This window comes from Plectropomus leopardus, chromosome 4 (genome assembly GCF_008729295.1).
Source record: "Plectropomus leopardus isolate mb chromosome 4, YSFRI_Pleo_2.0, whole genome shotgun sequence".
Classification (NCBI taxonomy): Eukaryota; Metazoa; Chordata; class Actinopteri; order Perciformes; family Serranidae; genus Plectropomus; species Plectropomus leopardus.
The window spans coordinates 20315396-20327647 of NC_056466.1; the positions used below are offsets into that span (position 1 = coordinate 20315396).

Here is a 12252-nt window from a genome sequence, read left to right on the forward strand (position 1 = left end):
CCTCATTAGTAGTGGAGAGCGGAGACAGAGGTCAACTGATCTGCGAACTGGATGTCACCACCTCAATCTAGAGCCATCTGTCACATTGAAGCATGCACACACAGTCTGAGGCCTCCATTTTAACAGTACAGTTGCAAAGACCAGTGCAAAATAGCATGTCATGTCTGTAAGGACAGTGAAGCTGATTTTAAGCATATCATATTGGTGTAAAGGGATGTGAGAGTTAAAATATATATTGTAGGGGAGCTGTAATTAATCATCTTTTCAGCCAGTCACATTACTTGTCTCGCCAGTCACATTGACACATAATAGAGACAGCTTATCAAATGGAAATGAGAATGCATAAATAAATGTTGTCAAGGTACTCAGAGTGGCAGAAAAGTGTATGATGAAAACAGTGTCACGTTTTCTGTTGGTGATGTTTGTTTTTTGTTTTTTTTTTTTTTGCAACATCATAATCCAAATTAGTACAATGATGGTTTGTACAGTCTGTTACACTGGTGTGATTAGTGAGGTTGCATTTAATCAAATTTGGTTGCATTCACATGGAACATCAATGTTATTGCATTAAAAAAAGGTTGGAAGACGCAAGACGTTATTGAAATCAGTAATAGAATGGCGTCATTTGATATAATTTCACTAATGACTATCCAAATGGAGAAAAAAACTGCTTGTTGACCCACCACTATTAACTTAAATTCACACAATAACGACCCCCAATTCAGCAGTATCACATAATATCACATTGAAAAAATGTATTTTAAGAATTGAAAATTAAACACTACTTTTGACAAACTGGAAAGAGGCTCATGACACGCGTGGCTGTTGCCACTGGTAATCCTGTGATTTTTGGATGAGCAGAGGGCGGCAGAGAGATAGGGCGTAAGTGAGTAGGGGAAGACTGATAAATGGACTGGTATAAAAGAAACTGAGAGTTAATTTTTTAAGAAATAACCGGCCAGTCTCTGTGTGTAACAGTCTGTGTAGCTATTTGGCATCAATCTGGTGTTTTTTTTCTGAGGATGGTATAATTGTGTAAAAAATAAGTGGCACCACCCGGGGCTTAAATATGAGTACCAAAAACTGCAGTTCCTCAAATGGCAAGTTGAGGCTGGCTCCAAAAGTGAGTAAATCCTTGTGTTAAAATGCCCAACTTTACAGCAGAAATCAACATGTTTAAAACCTGGTACAAAAAACAGCTCGGGTCCCTTTAGCTAATTCCCTCATTCATGGCAACTGTATGAGGTGTGAATATGTATTAAGGCTTACAGCTGTGCGTAATTACGGGCTTGGCTTCTTTGAGTGTCAGGCTGTCTGCTGATAGTGTCCTTGGTTTCTCAGTCAGATCCACCCCGTTCAAATATGGTCACTTCTGGCTCCTAAATTCCAAGATGGCGTCTGCCAAAATGCCACACTTAAAGCTTCAAAACAGCAGTCCACAAACCAAGTGGTGATATCGCTGTGGCTACATCCATTATTTTTGCACACTCTATGTCAAAAAACTGAAAGAACAGGAGAGCACGAGGGATACTTAGCTACTCTACGTTTTAGCAAACTTAACTTGAACAGGAGAAAATAGTGTATTTGTTGGGAACCGTCCCCAGAAGCAGATTTGGCAACACAGGAAATACTTGTTAGTAAGATAAGTTCAGTTTGGTCTTTTCATAGTTGCTGACAATAAGACAAATGATGCAATATCACATTTCTATAAAGTTTTTAGTTTAAACTTCTTAACAGAATCACCAAAAGTCATCCGAGTGATGTGTATTCAAAAACCCAGTTCTTGGCAAATTTTCAAGAAGAGCCAAAAAGGATTACTTAAAATTAATGTGGGGTCACCCAGTAGCTCACCTGGTAGAGTGGGTTCCCCATGTAGAGAGGCTGTGTCCCCCGTCCAGCGGCCCTTTGCTGCATGTCTCTCTCTCTCTCTCTCTCTCTCTCTCTCTCTCTCTCTCTCTCTCTCTCTCTCTCTCTCTCTCTCTCTCTCTCTCTCTCTCTCTCTCATGCTTCAGCTGTCCTATCATAATAAAGGCAAAAAGCCAACGAAAAATAGATAATAAAAATAAAGTTAACCTGCCACAATCAAGTAATCATCTCAGTCTTTTTTGAAGCAAACGTGTCCTCTCTACTGTGAGGACTTGCTGCTTTTCTTTGTCCTATATGACTGATTGAATTATGCTTTAATATATCATATCATATTTAATTTAACTTTTGGTCAGACAAAACACATGGAAAAAACCCTGAAAACTCTGATAGGTATTTTTTCTCTTTTCTCTATTTTTCTTTCTGCTTTTCTCTTTCTTTATGGCAGTTGACAGGCTCAACTTGTGATCAATCTGCTAATTGAGACTAACTGATAATGAAAATAATTTTAAATTAATACCAACCTTTGTCCCTGAGCCATCTCATGAGCACTTGCTCCCCACCTTTGTACCATGTGTGCTGTGTGGGCAAAAAAAAAGTTCAAATCAAATGTCATGAAATGTAGAGGCAAAGCTCATTTCAAGGTCAGGGATATAGCAACATGTAGCATTGCCTCTTATCTTTGTGTTGGCGGGAAAACAAAGGCCTCAGTTGTTTGCTTTTGCTTTCTTGTCTTTCCCGTGTTCCTGTCTAACTGCTGAAGGGCGTGGGTGTGCACCTTTACTCTGACCCTGTATGCTTTGGGAGAGGAGCGCGATTGTGATTCAGCTAGCATGCAGCTCCTTGGTTGGATGAGGTCATTATAAAGCCCCGCCCTGCATCTCAAGCCAGGAAGTATCGATTTCCTTTAATTGGATAGACAAATGAAAAGAGGGGATGAACGTGGAGGCACTCCCCCTCTCCATTGTTGAGGTCTGTCCTTCTTAGATTTCATGTGCAAGTTTGTCTTGTTAGATTCTTGCCCATAATCCTGGAGAAACAAGTTTTCTTCTGTCTCTGTCTGTTTTTATTATTGATTCGTTTTGTGTGACCCTGTAGGAGGGGCCTGTGCCGCCTGTTATTACCGTAACCTCACCTTTCTTTTTCCTCACTCCGTCTGCTAAATGAGGGGAATCCAGTTTTTTTCAAATATAAACAGAGCTTTGTTGTTTTCATAAAGGTCAGCTATTGTTTAAAACACTTTTTAGTGAAGCGTGAATATGCAAATAAGCATTGATAAGGTCAGTATTTGAATAAAGCTGATTTAAAAAAAAAAACTCTTCTGACCTTTTATTAACTTGTTTTGAATTTTTCTGTGCATAAGAGAAGAGTGAATAAATCTAACAAGTGGCCCTCTGGGTCGCATTTGTTTTAAACCTGCTTCTCTTTTAGCCATCAAACAAGACTTTTTTTCTTCTCCTTTTTAGAAGAACCCTCATACAATTCATGTTTAATTTTAATCAGAAACTTAATTAATTGGTTAATAAATCTGGCCTTAATGATGGCAACTAGTAGAAATGACCCAACCATTCCATCTGTACTCTAGTGCAAGGTGTTTTTTCTTTACATGAGCAGAATGAAATAACCTTTGTGCCAAGTATTTAATTATGTATATTAGCCAATATAAGCACAGCTTTATTTAGGCTTCCCACTGTGGGCCCTCTGTGACACATTACCAGAACATGCATGCTAATTTCATAAATGCATTCATTAACTTAATTATGCACGTATATTTGTGAAACAACTATCAATCACTTCAAGTATACTTAAATAAAAAAAAAAATTCAATCCGTTTTTTGTCCTGATGACCATTATGATTAGCAGTTATTCCACTTCACTTCAGTTTTCAGTTTTTTTTTGTTTTTTTTTTGGTTTTTAATTGATTGGAAAGCTGTGGCTTGAAGGCAAGGACATAGCCTTTGCACATGGGGTGCTTGCTCTACCAGGTGAGCTACTGGACGCATCGTCACTTCAGCTTTCAACACGTCCAGTTTATCTGGACCATATCAGCACAAACAACACTGAATTAAGAAATATTATAAAACAGTGCCTTCTTTATTTTTACACAAGTCAGACACAGAAATACAGTGCATTTACCTGTGATTTTTTTTCATAAGCTGTTGGTGTTTCTGGGTCAACCTTTTTGTTGTTTGACAGTGTGACTGTGTTTCTTTCCATGGATAAGTGCCTGAATATCGATTGTGCTATTATGGTTTCGAGTTGGGTTGGAGAAACATTCTTTTTCTTATCGAAAAACACCCCTGGTTGACGTAGACTTTACCTTTCAATGTGAAACTATCACAATACAGCGGGTGAAAAGGAAAAGAGGGAATGAGAGGCTAAAGTGCACACATCATCACAAAGTCACTCCTGGCTTTAAAAAATCAGATTGTTTATGTGATATGGTGATTCACAAATTGATTCTTTGAAAAGGTTTCAATACTAAATTTCCACACCACTGAAACACTGGAAAAGGGCACCTTGCTCTCTCTTGTTGTTCATGTTTACTACAGTCATTCTTTTGTTCTCTGCTACCAACCAAAAAGTTGTTGGAGTCACGATATATTTATCTTCAAAAAAAAAAAACATTTATGACCTCAATATATTTTTTTTCCTGCAGTATCAAATATAGTAATGAACATCAATATGTTTTATTGTATTTTATTTTGAAATTTCAGTATCATAACACACATATTGTACATCAGATTGTTAAGGTTTTCATCACATCTTCTCGCTGGAAAGGTTTGACAGCCTCTCTCTCTGATGTTTATATGACTACTTGAGAGCTTAACTGAAGATTACCTTGACAGACTAATATCAATGTACCTCAATGTTAAAAATGGGGGTGGGGCATATAGAGAGAAAAACACATGTTGTCCAAAGCAATCTCTGTAGCATGCACTTCTACATTACCAGTTGCAGAAAGATGTGTTAAAACATGTTATTTGGCACTTTAAAAGTTTTTTTCTTTCACATAGAAGTTTTGCTATTGCCAATATAAAAGAACCAGAAATGCACTCAGTGCTGATGAGCAAGGTCAAAACCTTGTTTATTCTGGTACACTGTATATTGCTCCCTGTCACATGAAGAAAATTGGCCTTGGTGGAAATGTCTTAAAGTGAACTTTGATTACCAGTGTGTGGGTATCTGTGCACACAATTAGTGTTATAATTTTATATGACAGCATAAATGTAAGAGTAAAAGCAACAGTAACTTAACAGTGAGGTTCAGTTTCAAAGAGTGCAATAAATGCAACATGCTTTACAATGCTTGCAACCCCGCAACTGTAGTTTGATACATAAATGTAAGGCCAAAGCAAAGACTGTATAAATAATGAACGTAGCTACTGTGACGTCACTCATTGGTTTGTGGACAGCTATTATGAAGTGAGTTCTGCTATTTTGGGGGATTTTGGAGACAGAGGTCTCAGTATTTTGGCAATTGGGTGGAGCTGTGGAGGAGCGAGGGGCGCATCTGTAGCACAGACTGTAGCAATGACTTGTAGACAGCCCGTCACTCAAACCCCTGTAGATTTGAAATTAGCTGTAGAGACCTAAATTGGTTTTGTACCAGGCTGTAAACATGTATATTTTTTGTTGTAGAGTTGGGCATTATAGCATGGGGGTCTATGGGGATTGACTTTGTTTTGGATCCAGCCTCAAGTGGCCATTAGAGGAAATGCAGTTTTCGGCACTGACTCAATGGCTTTATTGTTCAGCCTTGGTTGTTGCTGCTTGAGCCTAAATGAGCTAAAGTTCTTATATGACTTCCTGTTTGAATATTAATTTTCTAAAAAGCCTTCATTAACTTGAAAATTAAGTTTATTTTGTTGTTGCTTAGGCAGCTATGTGAACCGTATTCAGTCAAATTGGTAAATGTGCTGACATGAATTCTGCCTCCCTGTCTTACTGTAACACTCCTCTATCTGAGACCCAAAGCACTGCTGCCTCAGTTTGGCGTCTATAACCTTTTGTAATCTATGTAAATCTTGATAACCTTTGCGCAGCTCACAACCATGTGTGTGCACATATATTTGGCCACTTGAAATCTAAATGTTATGCGGGGGCACTAGTGTTTCTCCAGAGAATGAGGCTGTTATCTTAGTTTTCCTTTTTGACTAACTGTGTGAGTCCTTGGCTCCCATAGGCTTTCATCAACTTGTCCACGGTGTCTCACACACACACACACACACACACACACACACACACACACACATATACACACACGTCTGTTCTGAGGACAAACTTTGGCAGAAGGTGTTTCAGACTTTGAGATCTCCATGGTAACTGGTCAAAGTGTTTTTCTTTGATGTATGTGTTCCATGTTCCCAGAGCCCCAGACGTTTCTAGATCCGTGTGCACACACGTGTTTGTGTGTGTGCCTGTGATGAGAGCAGCAGCCTGAGGATATGGCATAGCTTTCAGACAGCCGCGCAGGGAAAGAAAACACCAGGGACATAAAGCCACAGAGTGAGGCGGTTAGATGGAAAGTAGTCAGGAGAAAGCTGGTGTGATTAGAAAAGCCTTTGGTTCGCCCTGCTTCAGCTTCCACGCGTGTGTAGTGAAGATTGATAGAATCGATTCAAGACCACTTGTAAAGAATAAGAGATGACCAGAAGCGTGTTGTTACGAGGTGTCCTTGGAAACACATATTTTCTGTGGACATGGTATAAATCAAGTTCATGCGTCTGCTTGAGATGCTTCTTAATGTGAATGTTTTTTTGGGGGGGGGTTTTTTTTTGCTGCTGTTAGGGAGCTGTAGACGTATTGAGAAAGTCACTACTAAAGTTACTCAGACCTTTGACTTGTGGGACTTGAAATCTCTATTTAAAAAAAAAGCGTTAAATTTTCAAAATGTATTTGACCGGCTTTACCACCTCACCATCTATTCATACATCTAACCCAGAGAAATCACCTTTTTAAATTAAAAAAAAATCTTTCATGTTTGATAACTTTTAGATTATGACTCCATCAAAGACAGGAGTACACATTTAATCTTGGAAATTCCACTGTGGTCGTGTGTCACGGTGGCCTAGTAGTCTAAGGTGCTTATCACATAACCGCAACGAATCCCACTGGAGACCTTTGTTGCATGTCATCCGCTCTTCCTAATTTCCTCTCTCCAGCCTCTTCAGATTCATTCTTGCCTCTTGAATGTATACTATTATAAGCCCCTTTCCCACTGCAGAAAAAAAAAAAACACCCGCTAACATCTGCTTTTTTTATTTAATGGGAAAGGTTACAATATGCATTCACTCCTGGGGTCAAATGACTCACAGGTCATGTCACATGTCACTGATCTTTATCAGCTCCAGTCAACTTCAGTCAGTAGAGATGGAAATACAGCACTCAGGTGGTCACGTAAACTTGACCCCTTTTGCCGGCGAGATGCAGTGATGCCAGTATATACCTTTTTTTTCCTTCAGAGCAGCCCTCGATCATCGTTCCAAATTAAGTATGAGTTATTAAGAAGTAACCACCGTAACATTTTCACTGACTTCCATACTGCTTTTTACTGTTTACTAACCTGTTTCCCGTTCTTGATGTTAAACATAACGCACCAAATAAATACATTCACGCACACAGAGAAAGGCTGTCTGCAGCAGAGCCATGTAAACCTTTAGAGGTTTTTCCCGTGTTTAAAAGACCTGCATACATGCACTCAGAGGTAATGTCAATAAATACTGGAGAAGAAGAGGAGTCAACACCACTAGTGTCATACAACTTGTTAGCAAGTACAAAAAAAATTAACGTTATTCAAGTGCAACTTCAGAATCAGAATTATTGTCAAGAGGAATTTGCTTTGGTAGTCATAAATAAAGGATAGGAGAAACTATTTTAAAACTATCAAAAAGTACAATAAAAAAATTAATATATCTGAATTAAAATGAAAAGCAATGTAGTTTTTAAAAGTGATAGTTGTGCAGAAATGTGCAAAATTCTCCAAGGAATGTTCAGAGCTAACACATACTCAAACTTATACTTATTTACTTGAACATAACTCTTCTCATATATAATAAAAGCAAACCCAGAACTCCCCACACAAACTTCACATCTTCACATCTTTTATATATATATATCTTGATATTGGTGGCATTGCCCACATCAGAGTGAATGTGATGTGGCCTTATACATTGGTGGTGGGAGTAAAGGGCAACAGATCTGGTTTTCGGTGTAGTTAAAAAATGCTAGATTTTTTTTTGTAGAAAAACAGAAAAAAAAGAAACAGCTAGTGCAATAAATACAAGAGACTAAATCCACAATTGACTGATAGTGTGATAAAGTGATTCAATCAACCCATCCTCAAACTTCTTTATGCTCGACTGTGAGATCACGTTGGCGCATTTTTGTACATTTGGTGAGAGAACAACATTGAAACAGCAAGTCATTCTATCTGTGTCTCTCAAGCACTCTCCATGCTGCGTTTAGCTTCAGTTTAGCATTGTGCAGTCAGCTGGCAAATGTCATTAGTTCAGTTATCCTCTCCTCTCACCCCTCAGAGATTTGTCACTGTTCACACAAAAGTGAACAGCTGAGTTCACCTCAGCCTGTTGTGTGTGAGAAAGCACACTAATTGGTTTATCAAGTAGGATTTGCTTATTTATTCATTCATTTATTTATTGCATTAACTGGACTACTTTCCAATATCCTAAAGTCTATGAAATGTTCAAATGATAGTCAAGTAGGAGTTTTGAAATCATATTTTATCCTATTACATTCACAGAGTTGGACTTTCAGTAAAAAAGTGTCCGTGTGGGAAATAATGTAATGTCCTATTAAATCTTTCTCTGTGAACCTTCGCTCATTCTCTTTTTTTTGTCCTCTTGACTTTCATTTCTTTTTAAATTTCCTTTCTGAGTATTTCCCCTCCCCATCTGTTTTATAAGCCCTCTCATGATACTTATCAAATAAAGATCTGTGTCTCTTACACACATTGACACAGGACATTTCTCAGACGTCTCAATATCTTCACAGCATGTCATGGGATTCCGCTCCTCGCTACCTTCCTCCATCCCTGCGATGCTTTAATTACTTTATCCCCTGTTTCTCTCATCCCTTTCTCCTTCACTCCATCGCCCCGAGCTGCTCCTCATTCCTTTTAATTAATCCACACAGATTTAGACACCTTCACCCTGCTGTGAATGCGTACACACACAACACACACTCACACGCGCACTTGACAATCCCCTGTAGACAATAACAACTTAAAGTGATCTTGCTCTCACTTTGAAAGTTTTTTTCCTCTGGAGATGGATCTAGTGGAAAACCCAGGTCTCATTGTTTGATATTGTGTATTGTCTTTTGATGCTTGTGTCTCTGTGTGCGTGTGCGTGTGTGACTGTGTCTGTGTCTGCGTATGTGCAGGGCTCCAATGGAAGCATGCAGCTCATGGAGACGGAGTTCTCCAAAACTCTGGGAGAGATGGTGGCCCTCCATCTGCACCACCAGAAGAGCATCCCAGCATTCCTTTCTGCTGTGACCCTCGACCTCTTCAGCCGACAAACAACATTCTGAAGTAACTTGATACCAACTCAGACACAGGGCTGTATAACTGGGATTATTTTTATTTTTTAAATTTCTTGATGTTTTTTTTCCTTTTCGTTTTTTTCCTTGCATACAATTTTCAGAGTGCTCTCTGAGCAGCTATGACATATGAGCAGTTTAGTCAGTGCTGTGTTGTGGAGAACGAACACCTTGTTTAATGAAATACTTCCATCTTGTTTTTGAAAAACCTGACAAAGCAACCTGGTATCCCTATTTGTACGATAAATATTTCATCAATGAAGCTCTGAGAAATACGTTTTTCTTAACAGGACTGAGTTGCCATGAAGAAGACACACAGTAGCCGACAACGTTTGTATCGGGACATGTCTTTGTTTACAGTGGGAGTTTGAAGTACACTTCTAACCAAGTTAAATAGACAGTTTGGAGAAAGGTTGCGGTTATCTGGATCTGCAGTCGATGCGTTTGACAGGGTCTTTACTCAGGCTGAATCTTTGTTGACTCCCTTTTCTTCTTATTGTTGCCTTATACAAAACGTTTTGTATTTACAAGTAGTCCAAGCCAATATAACGATAGAAATCCAACTGAATATAAGACCTGTGGATTCTATCTTTATTTCCCTTCTCTATTTCCCGTCTCATTCGTTGTCCTGGGATATACCAAAATTTGACCCAGTCGCCAGAATATATGTCGGCATTGTATGTTTCTGCGTAATTTGAAACTTAACGTTTTATGTTTATGCCAAAATCCCCACATAATTATGGTTCAGAAGATAAGATGACAAAGTCAGCTTATATATATGCAATCAGAACTACATTGCTCAGAAACGTTAATATGATACATTTAAAATGCACAAACGTAAGCTTTCGGTGGTCTGAAGAAACATATAATGCCAGCATTTTCATCTGGCAACTGGTCTGCATAAATTCAAAGTAAGTTTTCCTCAGAATCTAATAGGGTCTTGCCATACAATTGAGTTTGTTGTAACTATTCACTTAATTTATGAGTATGTGATTGAATTGAAATCCAAACTTTTTCTTCACTTGTCTCTCTGTGGCCCTTCACATTATAAGAGACAAAAAGAGGAAAGGTAAAAAGTTTTAGATGAAAATGCAGAGATAAGAGCTGATCTTGCCATTAGCTACATTCAAAATCAGTACTACAGTTTGACCACGAGAGAAAATGTAATATTTGATCTGTGATAACCTCACTAAATTAAAAGTTCACAGTGTATAAGCCCAACAGAAAGTAGAGAGTGCAGAGTTTCTAAGTTTGTCACCTGAATCTATTACATGCCCTGTTGCCTGCAGTAAGCCAGTGTATTGTTGTTTTCTTCATTTATGCAAAATGGTGAAAACTAATTAATTATGACACCAAACCATTTGCGAACTAAATTTGTGGAGTCATTTCAAATATTACAGATTGCAAACAGCCGTACCGTCCACCTAAAGCTTTAAATCAAAAGCTTTAAGGTAACATTACTGCAACAACAAATCACACATTAGCCTGTTACTCATGTGAGGCAGTGAAGACGCAGCAAATGAATAGAAACTTGAGTTTTACAACAAAATGTTAATTGAAAATTAAATAGCGTTATGGTTCTCATTTGTTGTCACTTTGAATAAATAAAAACAGTATCAGCTTTATCACTCACACACAAACACACACACAAAAGTTTGTAATCACCTCAATATGCATTGTTAATTGGCATCAGTGTGTCATAAAATAAGGATTAGACAACAAAAAAAACGCATACATGGAGATGCTTTAACATTTGTAAACATTTGCTGAGACTCACTAAAAAGGCATTTTCCTTTCTGGTATAACCTTTATAACACAAAAAAAAAGTCTGCAGATATGAATTTGATTTGAATGAACTATGAATTCCTCCAGTCTTGAATTTAGTTAACAACCATGGCTGTGTGTGTTGGGCTATTAACAAGAGATAAGACAAGGGAAATTTCAAGGCAGCAATAAAGCGAAATGGCAGAAATAAACATGGGGTGAAGAGGAAGCGAGGGAGCAATCCAACAAAACCGAGAAACAAAAGGAAGTGAGCTGAGAATAAAGCCACTTATCACAGCAACAATATAAGAACTCCAGCTGGTGCAGCCATATGTCTCAGGAGAAAACATATTCTCCTGTACAGCACATGCCACATACTGTCCTTGTTTTTCTCTGTTTTCGCAAGCTCGTTCATTTTCACAACACAGCACATCTTCTGCACACCCCGCGGCTCTCACATCGAGAGGGTTCATATATTAGATGGTTTCATATAAGCAGTGCATTACGTAGCACACATCGTTCTCAGTCAGCAGTGTGTGATGTTCTGTGGCTTTATCGCTAATGTCCGCGTCACACAAAATTACAGTACCTTGTTACCGTTGTAAATTTGAAATGCAAATGTAATCAATAAAGAGTGTGATTGACTGTTGAAAATTTGACTTGACTTAAAAGTACATTAATTTTACCGCAACATATTACAGCAACAACTCATCAGCTCTACCTCTGAACATGACAGAGACTCACCATATCCAGAGCCTGTGAAAAACTGGAAGATCACCTTGTTACGTGACTCTGTGTGCTGTGTTAACTGGTGTAATGGCTCTGTTAGGCTCTCAGTCCTAATGAAACAACAACGTCAACAAGGACTCGTGGGGGGACATTAGCTTGTCGGCTAACATCTTGTGGCTAGGCGCGTACCCATGGTCCTTGTTCAGACCGAGTTCATACTAAAAATTGTGTCAAATAAAAAGCCCCCAACCCCCCCCCCCCCCCATTCTTTTCAGTGAGTAAGTGCTTCAGGCCTTTTCCAGTAAATAGCAAAAAAAGGACTATAAGATTGTGG

At 38.6% G+C, this 12252-nt stretch overlaps 1 protein-coding gene across 1 annotated transcript in view; it reads left to right on the forward strand.

The window, feature by feature from the left end:
- Positions 1-11834, forward strand: part of mad1l1 (mitotic arrest deficient 1 like 1) — a 67574-nt gene extending 55740 nt beyond the window's left edge. Inside the window, exon 18 of the mRNA XM_042485218.1 lies at positions 9267-11834. Within this exon, the coding sequence (XP_042341152.1) occupies positions 9267-9416 (150 nt within the window). The 3' untranslated portion in view covers positions 9417-11834. The remainder of the gene's footprint in view (positions 1-9266) is intronic.
- Positions 11835-12252: the final 418 nt, after the last annotated feature.